This window comes from Neofelis nebulosa, chromosome 15 (genome assembly GCF_028018385.1).
Source record: "Neofelis nebulosa isolate mNeoNeb1 chromosome 15, mNeoNeb1.pri, whole genome shotgun sequence".
Classification (NCBI taxonomy): Eukaryota; Metazoa; Chordata; class Mammalia; order Carnivora; family Felidae; genus Neofelis; species Neofelis nebulosa.
In genome coordinates this window covers 18,447,252-18,466,770 of record NC_080796.1, presented here as the reverse complement: position 1 = coordinate 18,466,770, position 19,519 = coordinate 18,447,252, and the positions used below count along the sequence as shown (strand labels likewise).

At 40.2% G+C, this 19,519-nt stretch overlaps 1 protein-coding gene across 3 annotated transcripts in view; it reads left to right on the top strand.

Moving 5' to 3' along the window:
- The window catches only part of NME7 (NME/NM23 family member 7), a 262,956-nt gene that overhangs the window by 33,195 nt on the left and 210,242 nt on the right, over nt 1-19,519 (top strand). For all 3 annotated transcript variants that reach the window (XM_058700810.1, XM_058700812.1, XM_058700811.1), the window contains exons 2-3: nt 17,281-17,388; nt 18,152-18,318. In XM_058700810.1, coding sequence (XP_058556793.1) covers nt 17,281-17,388; nt 18,152-18,318 — 275 coding nt within the window. The remainder of the gene's footprint in view (nt 1-17,280; nt 17,389-18,151; nt 18,319-19,519) is intronic.

The following is a 19,519-nucleotide window of genomic DNA, read 5'->3' as shown; positions in this document are numbered from 1 at the left end:
GGTTTTACCCTGCGTAGATCTTAAACATTTCCCTTTCTTAAGTGATAAACCAAAGTACAGTGGAGGTTGTTCACTGCTGTCCAGTCATGAATAGAACTACTATTTTATAACTTCGCCCCAAATTTCCAGTTCTTTATAGTCCACTGAGTCAGTCTTTTAAATAGTAATGACAATCCTTTGTTAAACTCGTATTGACTTGTAGAAGGTGGCGGACTCATGAGATGCCATAGGAAATGAGGGACGTGGCAAAGGTCGCCTCCCATCTTGGGCAAGCAGGAACATGTAGTGAGAAACATGCTAACAAAACTTGCAGCAAATCCGATTTCTTTTTTAAATTCACTTAGTATTGCATCACTTGATGGGAGAGAGAAAAACTCAAGTGGCATTGAGTTATGACCTCATAGATTCCTGTAACATATACAAATAAATATCCCAAGAACCCGAATACATTAGAAACTGGATGTTTAGCTATTAAAGTGGTCGTGTAGCAAGTGGTTTTTCTCGCTGGCTAGAACAGAACAGCGTAACCCCAGGGAAGTGATGTTCGGCTCTTCCACTTCCTCTGTTTTAGATCAGTGATTCAGAAACAGTGCTTCCTTCTTGCCTCCTCTTTCTGGGAGAGCGCCAAGCCACGTGACTCCTTGTTCCACACAGTCCCGACCCAATAGTGGCACATGCTCTTTCCTTACAACCTCATTGAACTTCAGGCTCATGATGTCCTCACCCTTTGGAGCCAGTAGTCTAAGTGCAATGGTGGGCCAGTGGCCAAGGTGAATTAAAATATCCCTCAGGGGCGCCTGGGTGGCTTGGTCGGTTGGGCGTCCACCTTCGGCTCAGGTCATGATCTCACGGTCCATGAGTTCGGGCCCCGCGTCGGGCTCTGGGCTGACAGCTCGGAGCCTGGAGCCTGTTTCGGATTCTGCGTCTCCCTCTCTCTCTGCCCCTCCCCTGTTCATGCTCTGTCTCTCTCTGTCTCAAAAATAAATAAACGTTAAAAAAAATTAAAAAAAAAAAAAAGGAGTTCCTCCAGTTCTTGGAAAATACATTTTTTCCCCCTTTGTAGTCACTTTTTAAGTTAGCACATTTATTTTTTTCATTTTTTGTAATGTTTATTTTTGAAGGAGAGAGAGAGAGAGAGACAGAGTGTGAGCGGGGGAGGGGCAGAGAGAGAGGGAGACACAGGATCCGAAGCAGGCTCCAGGCTCTGAGCTGTCAGCACAGGGCCCAACGTGGGGCTTGAACCCACGAACCGTGAGACCATGACCTGAGCTGAAGTCGGATACTTAACCGACTGAGCCACCCAGGCGCCCATTTTGCACATTTATTTTAGTGACTGATAAGTCGTTGCTTGGTTCCAATAGGGAAAAACTTTTTTTTTTTTTTTTTTTTTTTTTTTTTTAAGTGTGCTCAGTCTGAGTAAAGGAGAAGATGTGGAGGGAGACGGTGGGCGGTTTATGGTGTTTTTTCAAAGGTTTTTGACCTTATTTGTACGTCATGAAATCAGTTCAGTGTGTTTAAAAAAAGTAGGATAGAAAATAATCTTAGTCCACAGCACATAGTAAGGATAAATATTGCTGCGTAAAATTTGCCAGTAATATATTTACAGGTATGGACGTATCGCGCTGTGATGAGAAGTTACAAAGTTTGAAAGCCACCATTCTAACGAAGTTTTAAACATGTGGGAAAGAAGATATATAGTAATAAGTAGCTGTTCCTGAATTGTATGCATGTTCTGTGATGAAGAAAATGACTTTAATCATTCTGAGTCTTTTCTGAATTAGATTCTAAGCTGCTTCAACAGTCTTATTCATTTGCCTTTGTAAACATTGTCCACTCCTATCTTCTGGGCTCAGTACAGGGTTGACCCTTGAGCAACATGGGTTTGAACTGCCAGGATCCACTTACAGCCATTTGTTTGTTTGTTTGTTTTTAAGAGTTGGCAGAAAAAGCTACAAGGCTTTATTCACAACTGCCTGCCCCAGTCTCCATAGGACTGAACGAAAGGTGACCATTGCAGAGGTCAGGCCTGCCGTCCTCTGAGTACCCAGGAGAGCTGCTGGCTGTCAGCAGCCCTTGGGGCCCCAGGGCTGGGAGGGCTACACGTCACGCGATGGGCTGATGGGGGGCGGTGGAGTGGGGTCCAGTGCTGCGGCCCGGACTGAAGAGGGGGAATGTGTCCAGAAGGCAGGGAGGGCGCTGTGCATGGCGCCCCATACCCAGTATCCCACTCCCAAGTCTTCTGGTGCCAGGCCCCAAGGCGATGCACGGTTGGCCTTCGGCCTCGGCCCCCTACAGGTGGGCACAAATCACTCCCTCCGTGGCACCCTGGTCCTGTGGTCTTCCACAGCTGCCAGTAGCCATGAGCCGGTGGGACACCTCCAGGCAGATGGGCCAGCTGTGCTGTGCCTCCAAGCCCACCTCACTGTCCGTGGCCCTCCGTGTGGCTCTAACAAGCAGAGGCCACCAGGCTGCTGAGTGTCGCCACCACTGGGGGGCCCGGGCCATCACTACTGCCCCTGTCTAGCCTAGTCTGCCTATGTTAGAAGGTGAGGGAGGGTCAATAATGTATCCTCCGGACTGAGCAGGCCCTTTAACACTGAAAAAACGAAGCAAGCCCCTCCATACCATTCGGGATAGAGCTTTATTCAGGGTAATTTACTGACAGGGGCAGTTGGGCAGTTGGACAGAGGGGTAATGCAGCGGTGCGCAAGCCCTTATCCTCCGCCCCCTCTGGACCTGCATCCCCAGCTTTTTATGGAGCAAGGAGCATGGCGGTGGAGTCACAGGGTGATTATCTTAAAGTGGTGCCATATGTGTCCCAGAAGGGAGAACAAGAGGGAGGGCCAAAGATGGAGTCAGTGTCGTCAGCACTCCTACAGCCTGGAAGCAGGTTTTTCTCAATAAATATAGGTACAGTACTGTAAATGTACTTCCTCTTCCTTAGGAGGTTTTAAATAACTTTTTCTCTAGCTTAGTCTCTTACAGGAATATAGTATTTAATACACATAACGTACAAAATACGTGTTAATTGACTGCTTGTGTCATCAGCAAAGCTTTCAGCCAACAGTAGGTTATTAGTAGTGAAGTTTTACGGGAAGGAAAAATCCTGCCTCCACCCTTCAAGGTCTTCCAACTGGACTAAGAAGTAAATTTACACGAGAGGTAACTGGAGAGCAAAATCAAAGTTGTATGTTTGCGTGGAGGCCCAGTAATGAAATTGAGACCCAAGTAAATGACCAAACCAGGTAGTTTCTATGTTCTTTAGACAAAGAGACAATAAATTTGTGAGGAATTGGCAGGGGAAGGAAAACATGTTTGGGAGCTTTATTTTTTCAACGTTTTTTTTTTTTTTTTTTTTTTTTTAATTTATTTTTGGGACAGAGAGAGACAGAGCATGAACGGGGGAGGGGCAGAGAGAGAGGGAGACACAGAATCGGAAACAGGCTCCAGGCTCCGAGCCATCAGCCCAGAGCCCGACGCGGGGCTCGAACTCACGGACCGCAAGATCGTGACCTGGCTGAAGTCGGACGCTCAACCGACTGCGCCACCCAGGCGCCCCTGGGAGCTTTAATTAGTAAGGAATTCTGAGGGGAATTTGGGCTGAGGTAGAAGTTAGAAAGTAACAAGGTTTGTTCCTACAGCTTTGTCAGCTTTAAACTTTCTACCTCTGGTGACAAGGGTGTCTTTTTACTTCTTAGTACAGGCAGGGCATCTTTCATAAGGGAGATTTATTTTCTGCCTTGGGGAGGGGGTCTGAGTGTCCTGGCACTGGCTGTTCCCCCAGTAGCTTCAGTTCGAAATAATATGCCATTGTGGCACATTTTGGGCAGCCTGCCCTTGGCTCCTACAGGAGTCAAAAGTTATACTCAATTTTGAACCGAGCGCGGGTGGGTGCCCGAACCTCTAAGTTGTTTAAGAGTGAACTATTCAATTTGACACTTTGATGACTGGCAATTAGTATTTATATCTTAACAATGACTCTTTGGAGTTCTAGAAGTGTAAAATATGCAAGCAGCAGGCACTTAAAATTTTCAGTTTTTACAATTTCAGAAACTAGAAGTCTAGTACTATTTCAGACATATAATAGCTCATTTATATATAATGCCCTCAGGTTTTTAAAAATACATTTTTTTTTTTGGAAAACTAAAGTTTCTTGGGATGATCTCTTGATTTACTGTGTGGGGGCAGAAGGGTCCAGAATATTGTTTTTCAAGATGCATTCCTGAATACCTATCATATAACACAGAATTCTAGAACCAGCAAAAATACCCTTCAGAAAAATGGAGGTGGAATGAAGACATTTCCAGACAGATATCTAACATCTGCTGTGTCTTTGAATATGTAACACCACATCATATTACTGTTACTACCGCAGTTTTTTCTTTTATGCATGCCTTTCTATTCTGTGAACTGATTTTCATTCCCTAGAAATCTGATGTTGACTAACTCCTTTCCCTTGATCTCTTGCAACACATCTTTTTTTTTTTTTTTTTTTTTTTTTTTTTTTTTTTTAATGAGGTGTAGTCGACATACAATGTTACGTTAGTTTCAGGTGTACAACATAGGGATTCAACAAGTCTCTAGGTTACGTTGTATTCACCACAAGTGCTATTACAATATCATTGACTGTATTCCCTATGCTGTACCTTTTATCCTTGTGACTTACTTATTTCATAACTGGAAGCCTGTATCTCCCACTGCCCTTCACCCGTTTTGCCCGCCCTCTCACCCTTTCCGCTCCGGCAACCATCAGATTGTTCTCAGTATTCATGGGTCGGTTTCTTCTTTTTGCTTGTCTATTCATTTGTCTTTTAGATCGCACATATAAGTGAAGTCATGTGATATTTGTCTTTCTGTGACTTATTTCACCTAGCATAATACCTACTAGGTCCATCTGGTTTGTCACAAATGGCAAGATCTCATTTTTGTGTGTGTGACTGGGCAATATTCCATTGTGTGTGTATCTCACACATCTTATTTATTCCTTCATCTATTGATGGACACTTGAGTTGCTTTCTTATCTTGGCTCTTATTTTAAATAATGCTGCAGTAAACATAAGGTGCATCTATCTTTTCAAATTAGTGTTTTAATTTTCTTTGGGTAGATACCCAGTAGTAGAACTATATGGTTATTTCTATTTTTAATTTTTTGAGAAACCTCCATACTGTTTTCCACAGTGGTTGCACCAATTTACATCCCCACCAGCAGGGTATAAGTGCTCCTTTTTCTCCACATCCTCATCGACACTTGTTACTTATTTTCTTTTTGATTCTAGCCATTCTAACAGGTGAAAGGTGATACCCCATTATGGTTTTGATTTACATTTCCCTGCTGATTAGTGATGTCGAGTATCTTTTCATGGGTCTGTTGGCCATCTGGATGTCTTCTTTGGAGAAATGTCTATTCAGGTCCTCTGCCCATTTTAATTGGATTATTTGGGGGTTTCTGGTGTTGAGTTGAATAAATTCTTCATGTATTTTGGGTATTAACCTTTTATTGAATAAATCATTTGCAGATACCTTCTCCCATTCAGCAGATTGCTTTTTTGTTTTGTTGATGGTTTCCTTTGCTGTGAAAACGCTTTTTATTTAGGTGTAGTCCCAATAGTTTATTTTTGCTTTTGTTTCCCTTGCCTGAGGAGACATATCTGGAAACATGTTGCTACAGCTGATGTCAAAGATATTACTACCTATATTGTATTCTAGGAGTTTTATGGTTTCATGTCTCACATTCAGGTCTTGAATCCATTTGGAGTTTATTTTTGTGTACAGTGCCATAAAGTGGCCTGGTTTCATTCTTTTGCATGTAACTGTCCAGTTTTCCCAGCACCATTTATTGAAGAGACTGTCTTTCCCCCATTGTATATTCTTGCCTTGTTTGTCGTAGGTTTACTGACTGTATGTATAATCATGGGTTTATTTCCAGGCTCTCTGTCTGTTCCATTGATCTACATATTTGTTTTTGTGCCGGTACCATACTGTTCTGATTACTGTTGCTTTGTAGTATAGCTCGGAATGCAGAATTGTGATACCTTCTTTCTCAAGATGACTTTGGCTCTTACAGTACATCTTACGTGCAACTGTCAGAAACATGTAAGAAGTGCTTCAGTAACCTGTCAGAGCTCCTTTACAACTCTAGAATAGTTCCTATTTTTCTAGAATTGAGGCCCAACTAATCTTCCATTGTTAGTGACCTCTAGTTTCTTATCACTGTCTGCTTTTGTGCTGCGATATACCTTGTAGACAGGCTACCTTTCTCACTGTCTCCCATCTGTGTTTCTCTTTTGGTTGATCCAGAACTCTTGGTTCTTTTCTTGATTCAATGCTTTTGATGTCTGGAAATGGGTATTGATTTTTAACATCAGACTTTTGTTTGAATCCCAGCTCTGGCCCTGACTAGGTGTTTGATCTGCAGAATCCCTGGATAATTAACTTCCTTCCTGAACCTCTTTCTCATCGGTGAGAATGAGAGGGAGAGCCTCCATGACAGGTTTGTGGCAAGAGTCAACTGAGATTGGGTTCTAAATATGCCTGACAAACTGTGTAGCTTGTCTCCCTTTCCCTCCCTACCTGCTTAATTCAGGATTTATTTCTAACTTTTCTGAGGGATAAATAAGATTTGTAAGGGTTAACTAAAATAGTAGCGGGTTAGAGAACATTGGAAGAGTTGTAAGTACAAGCAATCAGATGTTAACAGCGACTCCTGATTCATACAAGCTTATGATAGTTGGTACCCTAAAAATAACAATAATGGTGCTGCCTGCCTTCCTTCCTGCCTTCTTTTTCTTTTTCCTGTTTTTGTTTTTGTTTTTTTTTTTTAAAGAATTCTATGTCTTTAGTACTTTCCTATGCTCTCCTGAGGCCTAACCAAAATACGAGGTCCCTGGAAGAATAAGGGACTTTTCCTTGTTAAGTGGCTCCATAACATTGGAGACATTTAAAATGCAATGAAGATGATTTCATACTATTACCACGTATTATTCAGAAATATTCCTCTTCACTTAAGATGCACACAAATGCACATACATGCACGAACTCATTCTTCACCCCGAGCGCTTGTGAATTGGATGAAGTACTTTTCCATCCGTGTTAGCATTTTGTTTCTTCTGAATTTATAATTGATGTGAGATTAGATAAGTATGACTTTCAATTTCTTCTGCCTTTCCCCCAGGCTTAGTACTATCAGGACTAAAAAATTACTTGAAAACATGCCTTAATTTACTGGTGAGCCATTCAGTGGAGATTTTGGTAATTTATTTGACGGAATTTTCTGTGCTTTATTTCTGATATCAGAGAAGCCTTGGGTGTGCACTTTCTCATCTGGAAGATTCCTGTCTCTTAAATCAAGTGTGGAGCACTTCTGCTTTGCTTTGTAGAATTGGAGGCCAGTTGTTCAGATATTCTTCTCATTTCATAGACGTAGCTCCTCGGATTCCTGCTTGGCCCTGCACCCCTAGTCACCTAAGTAGTTTGCATCTTCGAGTAGTTAAATGGTAACGTGTGATACCTGCTCTTTTGGACATATTGGTTGCTAGTAAGTATAATATCTAGCATGACTTTAAATATTAACTCTAGAACGGGAATACTTTATTGTTATTTTCCATAATATCTTTGGTTTCTGTGCTAAGCCGAAGCACAGGGTTTAATTTTTCACAGCTATAATTTGCAACAGTAGTTTCATGTTGATTGATATATTGGTATGATTTATGATTTATGATTTTTTCAATGGTGTCTTTCCTTTGAGAAGTTTGAATTATAATCCTAATGATTAGATTGGGTAACAGATGATGTTATAAAACTCAGAAAGAAAATTGTTGCTCAGTTTCTTATTGGTGAACACTTTGAGCTCTCTAAAAGGCAAGATTCTGTGCTCCTACTCTGATTTATTAACATGTCCTTTATAAAAAATTGCTTAGTATTGCAGAAATAACTATACATCCAGTAGCTTTTCATAAACGTACAATTTCAGTCACATTTCTATTTTTCTGTCCTTCACAAAATCTTTTTTCCTTCATACTGATTTTTCTGCAAGGGTCTTAAAAAAAACTACTGACTAGGATTTGCTGCAGCCAAGGCTGCAGTATCACAAATCAAGAGAGGCTCTCCCTATATATCAGAACAAGGCCAGTGCAGCGCTAAAGTCACAGATGGCTCTACAAGCCACTGTCACTGCTGGAAAGACGTAGGCAACATAAATCCCAAGTGACTTCCGCACACTGAGGCGTTTAATCCCCACAATTACCCTAGGAGGAAAGTTTATTAATAGTCCCATTTTACATTTCCGGAAACCAGGGCTTGGAGAAGTTGAATATCGTATCCAAGGCCACATAGCCCAGGTCTGTCGGCCTCTAGAGCCCATGTCTTTAGGCATTCTGAAGTATTCCCCAGCCGACCCAAAAGTAAGCCCTTAATAGTTTCCTGGGTCTTCCCTTCGAGCAGCACAGTGCCGGGCCATGCCAGCTGCTCCCCACGAATCATAGCAACTATCGCAGCAGCAGCAGGAGCAGACTCCGTTTGGTCTAGGCATTGCACTGCGCGATCCTGATAGGGCCAGGTCCAATCAGGATGTGGTGAACGATGGCTGTAGGGTCATCAGGAGGACAGTGGTTCTTTCTGACCCGTAACATTGAAGTAGACGAGGCCAAGACACGATTATACTTGATGATATGAGCTTAATAAACTTACTCTTGAACTAAGGGTAGGCATGTGTGCCTGGAGAAGATTGTTAGTTTCACATGGTCCGTGTATGACTGGGCCTTCCTTTAAGCAGTGACCAAGAGAGGGGTGGTGTGATTTGATTTTCCAAAGGCTTGGTTACCTTTCAAATGTCATTTCACGTGGAGTTTCAAAACTAGGGGAGAGATTTTCTTAAAATCACCTATTTTATCTTATAAGTTATGTGAAATTATGTGAGTTTTACGTTCTGTTCAATAATATATATGTTTGTTATAATGTAAAAATGTTTACTTACCATTAAGAAAGACTGATGCTCTAGGAAGTGTCTCTCTCTCTCTCTCTCTCTCTCTCTCTCTCTCTACCTACCTCAACGAATAAATAACACTGTATCTGCCTGTCTGTACCTCTAACTGAATGGACACAGAACTTTTGCCCTTTACAGAAATTAACTCAAATGCATCATAGACCTAAAAGTAAGGCACAGAACCGTAAAACACAGGCACGGAGCAAGCACAGGTTAGTTAACTTCATTTAGGGCTGGGTCTTGGATGAGAAGAATTGTTAAGATAATGATTGAAATGGCAGACCAAGGAACCTAAGCTGGATAAGGAAGGAAGTGAAGGAAAGACAGGCTGGTGGGTTGGCGATGTGTGAAAGGACCATTACGCTGGAAAGAGGGAGAAGTTGGACAACCTGAGTGCAAGGACAGGAGGATGTGGGCAGGGAACAGAGTGCTGGAAGCATGGCTTTTGGTGGTGGAACACTTTCAGGCGATAACACGGGCCCACATGTCACCAACTCAACTGTATTGAATCAACTGATTCTGTCCTTTCTTCCAGCATTGTCTGCAAGTTCAGCCACTATCATGATTTATAACCAATATACGTGTGGTTTTTAAATTTCACCTGTTTTACGGAAGAATATTATTATTTCTGTTGGTTGTCCCCTATTTTTTTTTTTTTCTTACAAGGAATTGAGAGAAGGGAAAATGTTTTCAAAATGAATGGAAGGAACTTACCTACGTCATTAGCATGTGCATGTATAATCTGACTATTTTAAAAAATGGCTGCACTGGGAAGTGACTCATTCCGGAATGCATTTGAATAGATGCAATTTTCATATGCTACATTTTAAAATGACATTTTCCTTTTTTAGGTGTAACAAAGTAGTTTGGAAAAACAATCTGAGATTTTTCTACGTTTGAAGAAGCGTACCATCAAAGGGAAATTAAAAATTGTAACGTGCTGTACAGCACATTCTGATGAGTAGTCATATCAGTGCAGAATGGATTTTAAGTACAAAATCAAAATGACTTCTGTTAACTGAGTCAACTGTGAAAGAGCAGAACAATCAGTCCAGAGCCAGTAGTTCTAAGTTCCTCGAAATTGCTTGACTGGCTGCTAGATTGTAAGGACCGTGTTTGTTTCTAATTGCCATTGTCATATCTTGACATACCTGAGTACCTGGCATAGCACATAGAACATGGCAAGTGCTCTGTTTGTTGGACAAATGAATTGGTGGATGGGAATAAGGTAATGTACATAGTCTGATGGCCTTGCCTTCTGCTTTTCAGAGGACAGGTAGTGAGGCCTATACGGGCACTTGGGAGGTTTCCTTAACGTTCCTGTTACTATACCCATTGCTTGTTTCCTTTGTTTCTTTGTTTTCTGTTTTTGTCTTCCCATTCTGATTTTATAGTATGGCTAATAGAAAAGAACTCCCAAGGTTATAGATGAAATACGATGTGAAGAAGGGTCTACTGATGAATATTAATCTTTGTTGGGTGTTTACGTAGTTAAATTCTTACATAGTGAAAGAGAAAAAAAGAAAGACCGGCTTCAGGTTTTCAGTGTAATTTAAAATTAAACTATAAAGAAAACTACAAATTAGAAAACAATTTAACCCCTCTTGACATTAAACAATAACAAAAAATACAAGCATCAATCAGGTGGAATATTTCATAATGGTGTACATTGAAAAGTAGCCTCCCCACCCCCACCGCCCCCCGCCACCCCCTCACACACCACATACACCCCAGCGGCAGCTATTTCTGACATACTCTTCAGTGTCCTTCTGAACAATTGTTCCCTACCTAGCCCAGGATTTTGAATTGAATATTAAAGATTTGGATCATCATCACCCAAGTTCCTTGGCAATAAAAATGCTCATTATGTTGTTCAATGCTGATCTTTTGCAGCAGGAACAGAACTGCTTTTTGTTCGATACTCTGATTACCGTTTCCCCACTGTGAGTCACATTTAGCTGTTGTTTACATAATCATCAGCATATTGTTTCTTACTGTTTGCCATCTTGCACAACCACTGTGCTCTCTGTGACTTAAGGTCTATTTGGCTTTTCACCCTCCCCCTCTTTGCACCCTCCCCCTCCAGTGCAGCGCCTGAAAGCTTCTGTTCCATTTTTTTGGCTTTCTACTTAGCCTTTCAGGGAGTTGTAGGGGAGGAAAACATTTTCCTTGACCTTCTTAGGGTCCCTGGCTATGTCTGAATACTGACAAAGACAGATTAATAGGAGAAAACACATCAATTGATTTAAGTTTTATGTGATATGGGAGCCTTCATAAGGATAGCAAGGCCTGTTTGCTGGGATTCTTTTTTTTTCCATGTTCCTTTGTCCTGAGAGATAAGGATGCTGCTTTCTTCTGGGAAGGCACCTCTCACACGAGGGATTTATAACCTGTTTCAGGGAAGAGGCTTAGGAAAAGGTCAAAGTGACCTTCTTCTTTTGTGGTTTTCTCAAGCTCCTTCAGCTTAAAATATTCACTGTGCCAAGGTGCCGCTAAAAAAAAGACATGCCAAAACCCAAACAAAAACTAGATGGCCCATTAGTGATTAGTTACAAAATTGGAACACAGTGCGCTTGAGTGCGAGGGATCCATTATCTTTTTATGTGTAAATTATATTTAGAATGTCCAGAAGAAGGAAAACGTTTTGGCTACTTTAAGAAAAAGTCACTTTGTGCTACTGTGTGATCTTTAAATGCTCTGCAGAAGCCTATGTCCGATGGAAGCTGAAACCTTTAGTGTCCCTGTGACCATCCAGTCAGTGACGTTCTCCACAGATCTGTGACCCAAAAATGGAGGTGTCCCTTCGTACTACTTCCGTGTTAGTTTCTCCCTCTTGAGTTGGCCCTGGAGGTCTGGTCCCATGGAAATCTCTGAGTCACAGCACGTGTAGCTTCCTGGTCGGGCTCGGTCATGAACTAGCTCTGTAACCTTATGGAAGCCATTTATATTCACTGGGCCTCAGTTTTTGTTACCCATAAAGTGAAGGGTTCAAACAAAATGATTTTCAATTTTGACATCATTAAAATAATAAAAGGGGTTAAGATACAGAACAGATGAACATACGGGAAGAGAAGCAAAAATAATATAAAAACAAAGAGGGGGACAAAACATGAGACTCTTAAATACAGAGAACAAATCTGAGGGCTGCTGGAGGGGTTGTGGGTGGGGTGATGGGCGTGACACCTGTAGGGATGAGCACTGGGTGTTATGCATAGGGGATGAGTCTCTGGAATCTACTCCTGAAATCATTATTATCTATGGTAACTACCTTGGATGTAAAGTAAAAAATAAGTAAAAGACAATAATGTAAGGGGAATCGCATTCTTTGTTAGACTTTGCTCAGTTTAGCTGAAAAATAGAAATGTTTAAATTTCAAAGGCAACTTTGGTGTTGGAGGTGTGTGGGTGTGTCTATATCAGGCAGCGAGCAAAAGGCTAGCCTGAATGGGACATTCAGGTGCACTCCTGTTTCGTGCCCAGTCCAGAAGTCCCACCGCTATACATCTAGACGTCTTTTTCATTCCATTCCATTCCATTCCATTCCACTCCACTCCACTCCACTCCATTCCATTTCTTTGGAGAGAGAGGGAGAGAGAGGATCGCATGTACACGAGCTGGGGAGGGGCACAGGGAGAGAGAGAGAATCTTAAACAGCCTACATGCCTAGCACAGAGCCCAACGCAGGGCTCAGTCTTACAACCGTGAGATAATGACCGGAGCTGAAATCAAGAGTTGGACACTTACCTGACAGAGCCACCCAGGCACCCCGAGGCATCTTTTGACTCTTCGAAGTAACCAGACTTTCTACTGCAAAGATAAATCAGAAAGTGAAGTTTAGATCCCATTTGGATACAGTTTGTATCTGGCATAGTTGGCCCTTTTTCATAGAGGGCATAGTACCTGCTTGAGAGTTAGTTTTCCTCATCATAAATGGAAATTCCATTATTATTTTTATGTAGTTTTAAATAATCTTGTTGAGATAAATCACAGTTATAAATGAAGGAATGGGATAATTTTCCAAGAGAATATGAAGGATTTTTTTTCTTTGTGTGTAGATGCTGTTCTGAAACTCTAGGTTAAAATCTAAGAGGTCAGATAGAACTTTAGGCATTTTTGAAATCTTGTGGGTATAGTTTCTGTCTCTCTCTCTCTGTGATGCTTACTTATCAGAGATTTATTTAAGTGCTGTGTAGTGTTGCAGACTTTTCCGTCAACATCAATCATTAGGTGGTTCTGAGGGAATTTTTAAAGCTAACAACTCTTTTATTCTTTTCCCAATAAAGTATGACCTTTGGTTTCTGTTGGCCTTTTTTTCCCCTTTACCTTAAAAAAGTAATTGCTTTATTATTTTCCTTTAGAGCTTATGACTACATTAGAATAACTAATGCTCACAGTGAAAATGATTTAAAGCAGCAACTTATGGGCAATACAATACAATTTCTGTAATTTCCTAGACAGCATCCGCTTTATAACATTTTTTGGTATTTTACACACCAATGCTATCTTAGAAGGACACGCTTCACTGACTTGATTTTTAAAATTTTGGAATTGGGATGTAATTGAAAAGCAGTATTTGTTAACTATGTTTGATGTCATAGGGAATGAGATGATTCTCTTATTGCATTGCCTAATCATTAATCTTCTCCTAATGATCGATAAAGGCAACAAACTTGACCCTGTTTAGAATTATTTAGCTTTATGGAGGAGTAGATAAATAACTCAGTTCATTAGTGGATGGAGGCCCATTGAATGGATACGTTCTTAAATAGTGGCTTTTGTGTCATTTTTCATAGCCAGTGCTGTTTAATGGGACAAAGCATAGTGAGTTCCCACTTATTTCTTTGTTATGTAACCTTGGACCAGCGTTCAAAAATTTTAAGTTTTACTATCCTTGTCCACGAAATAGGGGTACTGCCTATTTTGTCTGTTGTGAAAATGAAATGAGATCATGTCAAGAGCCTGCTACTTAGTAGGTACTTTAAAAATTATTGTTATTGTCATGATTAGTGGTTGCCATTCATTTCTTAAAGTTTGAATGTCACTGATTTGTTAAACAGTCTGAGAAATGTTTTCCCATTGTCTGAGGAGTAGGAGAGGGAGAAGATTCATTCTAACATAATAGAGGGTGGAAAACTGAACAGAACGTCCCTGATTCACGTATCTATTATTTTAAGAGAGATTCTTGTTCACGAATATTCGTTGGAATTTGAGAACAGGTCGAGCAACTGATGTAGGAGATATTTTCTTTGCTGTACATAATTTGATGAACATTGTCTACCTTTTACACCTTTTATATTCATTTTGACATACATCCAAATTCTATGTGTTTTCTATCCCACAAGGCATTATTACTATTTTCATGCATAATATTTATTTAGATTTACCCACATGTTTACGTCTCCACTGTTTTTCAGCCCCTTCTTTAACTCCTTGAATCATCTGGTATAATTTTCCTTTTTCCTTTGGAACTGCCTTTAGAATTTCTTTTAATGCAGGCACACTGGTAATAAGTTTTCTCTTTTTGCTTATCTAGAAATGTCTTTATTTCACCTTTATTTTTTAGACGATATTTTTTGCTAGCTAGCGAATGCTATATTAGAGTTATTTTTAGTTCTCGAATTTCCACTTGACTTAAAAAAAAAGATTCTGGCTCTCTGGTGAAATTCTTCATCTCAATGTATTTGTTTAATACCTATCTTCATTGTTTTGAAGCCTTTGTCAGATAATAGGTAAGCTACTCATGGATCTCTTTCTATTGTCTGCTTTTTCTCTTGGTTCTCTTTCTTGGTGTATCTGATAGCTTATCATTGAACTTCAGGAGATGCAGGGAGCTAGAATGGGGAAAATATCCCCTCAGTGTGGTCAAGGAGTAAGCGTTGAGTGAACATATAACTTGTAAACTTTGTAAGGGACAGTTGACCCTTTTGTTTACCTGTGCTCCTAGAGTGTTGTGCTCCAGGAATCAACAAAAAGGTGGGAGGGTTAAGAGAGTTCCTCTTCAGTGGGTTTAGACACCCATTTTTCTCTCCCCATGCTGTGAGGCTAGAGAACAAACACAGGTATGAGCTCACTTTTCTATAATGTCCTTCTCCCCAGGATCTTTGTCCCACAAATCTTGGCCACTCCATATCCCTGTGACATTGTCAGAAGCTCTGCTGGCTTCTCTGCCTCTTGGCAGCTTTCCTCTGCTGGCTCTTCTTAAGCTTCTCTGTCTCTTGTCCAGGCTGACATAAGACTCAACACATGTCCTCAAGTAAAAGCAGCACAAAGAATGTTGGGCCACCTCAGTAAGCTTCCTGCCTTTCCAGATCCGGGATCATCAAATTCTGGCTGCCTTAGAGGCTCCCCAGGGTTTTCAGACAGATATTTTTTTTCATATCCCACTTTTCTAGTTCTTCTTGCTTTGGTTTGCTCTAAGCTAGTTTGTCAGTCAGAAACAGTAGGTCCTCCATTTATTTTCTTTATATTAAAACTGTTTTCTGGATAGCGTATTGTGCAAAATTCTATTACCCGCCTCAGAATTAAGCAGTACGATTGGTTAGTTTTGTGTTTGGGCTCCCTGGATAAATGATGCCAAGTTTCATTGGTTTTTCATTGACCTCACCATCCTGCCCCATCACCTTCAGTTAGATGCATCCGTACTTCTTCCATTTTCTAATTTCATTTATTTATTTTAGTGAAGGAAATATTTCAATGATGTCTTCGAGTGAGTGAATATTTTAATATAGAGAGTAAAAAATTTAGTAAGCTGGTAATATTTAAATTTTCTATTATAAGGGGACCACAACACTAGAACCGCACAGTGAAACCTAAACTTTAAGAAGCCGTATTTGTAAGAATATGAAAAAAAATGTGTGAAGGAAGGCTTTCACGAATGTCATAGTATGTCTCTTAATTTACCTTCATTTTCTCTTAGCTAATAATTAGCGTTGCTTAAATATGTCTTTGTGGATGATTGTGGGAAAAATAAAATAGCGTCTTAAAACTTTTTACAGTACAGTTTATGAGTATAATCATAAACATAACTAGCCATACACCTTCTACCATTAGACTATATAAGGGAATTATTAACACAAAAGAAATTATTAACAAAACATAAAAAAAACCTATCCGTGTATCCTAACCAGAGAATCAGATGTTAAGTTCAGAATTAGCAACAAAACTAGATTCCTTTCTTCCTTACATGTCCTGTATGTCCTCCTTTCCTTATTATAATGAAGGACCTTTGGGGCTAAGCTATTTTTAACAACATGCATGATTGGAAGTCCTGCTTAACAGTCAAGGAAAGAGGGTCATTCTTTGACTTATTTTTTCACTTCATCCTGTGTGATAGGCACAGGAATGCACCTCACACACCGTCAGCTATGAGCAAGGGCCCCACCTGCTGTGCTCTGAAATCCGATGCTGCCTTTGCACTTAAGACATGCTTCCCAAGGGCTACTCCCAACTGGTGCCTTTGAGGAGCAGGGAGACTCAAGCAGGCGGGTCCCCGGATGTCAAGGAACTCTTGAGGGCTCCCTGGCTGGGGCACTGCCTGCCAGTCTTGCTGAACCTTCCTTAGACTGTACAGCAATCTGGAATGATGCCTCCCTCCCTTCTCTCTTTTCCTTCCTTCCAGTCAGATTTGTACTGTGGTCTGGATCCCTCCCCATTTTTCTCCTCTAGGAATTGCCCTTGCAGGAATAGAATTCTTGCAAGTGTAATCCTGTCTCGGTGTCTGCTTCTCAGAGGACCTAGACTAACACATTCTCCAATTTCTGTAAAAAGATACTATCGTGTGAAATTAGGAAGGAAAGAAAGGATGTTTACTGTGACTTTAATGATGACAATATTCGAATTCTGCTGGATTCTTAAATTTAGGAAAGTTAAAATCTCATGTAATTGAGAGCTAGCCTCTCAGAATTTTGTTCTCACAGCAGTTTATTGTCTGTTTATATGTAAATCTGCTTTCAGATCTGTTTATATGTAAATGTGCTGAATTATTACAGTAGTCCGATCAGGAGCTCATGTTCTAAAAAAATTATTAATTTACTCAGGGTGATCGGATGGTTGTGAAGTATTAAGCAGTTCATAAGTCATCTTTGAGATAGCTGAGGATACTTAATGAGAAATTAGAAGGAAGTATTTCTGAAGGTATGTTGGTAACTGATATATGGTTGAAAGAAGAATCCTTGAATGTAATAAATAAATAGTAACAGATGTACTTGTTAACAAATCTTTGGTAATTCTTGCCTTCAACGTAGATGGTTTATGCAAGAAGTGCTTATATTTTATACGTTAATGTTAATTCTTTCTTTGCAGAATCACGGGGAAAGATTCGTTTTCATTGCCGAGTGGTATGATCCGAATGCTTCACTTTTTCGACGTTATGAGCTTTTATTTTACCCAGGGGATGGATCTGTTGAAATGGTAATTGAGCCTTTTTTTTTTCCCCCTTAAACATCAGCAGAGGGAGTGAATGTGGGATAGGGAGAGGAATAGGATTGCCTTTTATGTCGCTGCTTTTGAAAATTCATAATATATTTTTTTCTTTTATTACTGGGAGTTCTTTTTTTGGTGTTTGAATTCCAATACAAGAGGGTAACTTTGTACCTTTATCTTTAATGTGAAAATAGTAATTCATATCTTTTGTTTATAAAACGGATGTGGGATTGTTCATGTTTTAGATTAAGCAATAGGCGGTAAGTGGTTGCAGATCAAGATTATCATGGCCCTAAATATGTCACCAATATTGAAAGCTGTTATCTCTCCAAGAAGTCAGATTGAAGAAGATCAGGTTAAGAGTCGCACATATTTCTTTGTGTCTCTTCACTGGCAACCCTTTTACAGGTAGATCTCTTTGGTACTGGGGTTTTGTCTAGGCAAGACAGCTGAAATTTGGAATTTCTCTGGGATTTCGGAAGCACTAATTTGCTGAAATGGTTTGGCAATGAACAAATCTTTCTATTCATGGTTTATTAAAGTATTAAATTTGTAATAAGTTTTTCTGTTATTACTGGATCCCGCTAGGAAATACAGAAGTTCTAAAAGAAATGCGATTTGTATTTGTAGCAAAAGTGAAACAATGTCGCCAATGTTTAATGAAGCAGAATAAAGAATCATTTTTAATTTATAATAAGATTAACCTTCTCTTTGGAGAACTATTTGTCTTACTGTGTTGCTTTTGTTTTAGCACGATGTGAAGAATCACCGTACCTTTTTAAAGCGGACCAAATATGATGATCTTCACTTGGAAGATTTATTTATAGGCAACAAAGTGAACGTCTTTTCTCGACAGCTGGTGCTAATTGACTATGGGGATCAATACACAGCTCGCCAACTGGGCAGTAGGAAAGAAAAGTAAGAAAATCTTTTCTTCATTCTTAAAACATTATGTATGTCCTGATACCGAAGTCTAATTTCTCATTTCTATCTTGTGTTTTTGCAACATAGACACTTTTCTGATTCAGTGATCGATGCGCTGTTAGGACATTTTTAGAATTTTGAGGAGTAGATTCAGTGATTTGTTTTTCACTCAGATAACAAACTGATGCCCATAGTCCTAGGCAGTGATTATTTTCTGGAGAAAAAAAATACAAACTTTTTACACGCCCTCATCTTTCTTCATAACATGCATTTAACTGGGAACTGAGAATGTTTGAACACAAAAGAGTATTGGTGTGTAGGACAAACATGGCTTATAGGAGAAAAGTAGTGAGTGCCATAATCTCGGTGGAGACGGACGAAAGTAGTTTGTTGTGGAAGATCGGGGAAGGGCTTTGAGCTGGATCCTGAAAGATGAATTGGATTTTTACCCAGTTAGGCTGAGAGGAGGGAATGCTGGTCAGAGGAATAAGGATAAGAAGAGATTCAAAGGCAGAAAGTTGTAGGTTGTTTACTGGAAAGAACCCATTGTTCTGCCTGACTTGTTTGACGGTTGACATTGTTTTAGAGCTTTAATTAGCAAAATAGCCTGAATGAGGGTGATAGCAATAGGCGTGGAGAGGAAGATGTGTGCAAGATTAACAGTAATGGTAGTGATAAGCGCTCAGTGACGGCCAGCTATTATTATATGGAGCATGGTGTTAAAATGATCTGAATGGGCCATTTGAGTCCCATGACAACCTAATAAAAAAGGTGCTATTACAATTAGCTCCCCTTGGCAGATGGGGGAGTTGACACTTAGCCAAGTGAAACAGCTTGCTGAAGGGCCGAGGAGAGGCAAGATAAAGCCCAAAGTCCAGTCTGAAGAATGGGAGGATTTAATCATAGGAGAATGGAGAGGACCTGGAAAGCGGTCGTCCTCTCTCTGTCTCAGTTCATTTGTATGTCTTCTGGCACGTAGCACATCTCCTTACACGTATTTGTGTTAGCTAAATCAGTCAGTGAATAACAATTTTAAATTCATGATCTGCCCTTTCCTTTTTCAAAAATGTCCTCCCTGCTTACAGATGATGACCTTTGATCTAGTTGACAAAGATGTTTTTGTCTAGATTGTTTGTAGTGAGTGTCGTTGATTTTTGAGCTTGATACACAGACCTAACGCCTGTCTGATAAATAT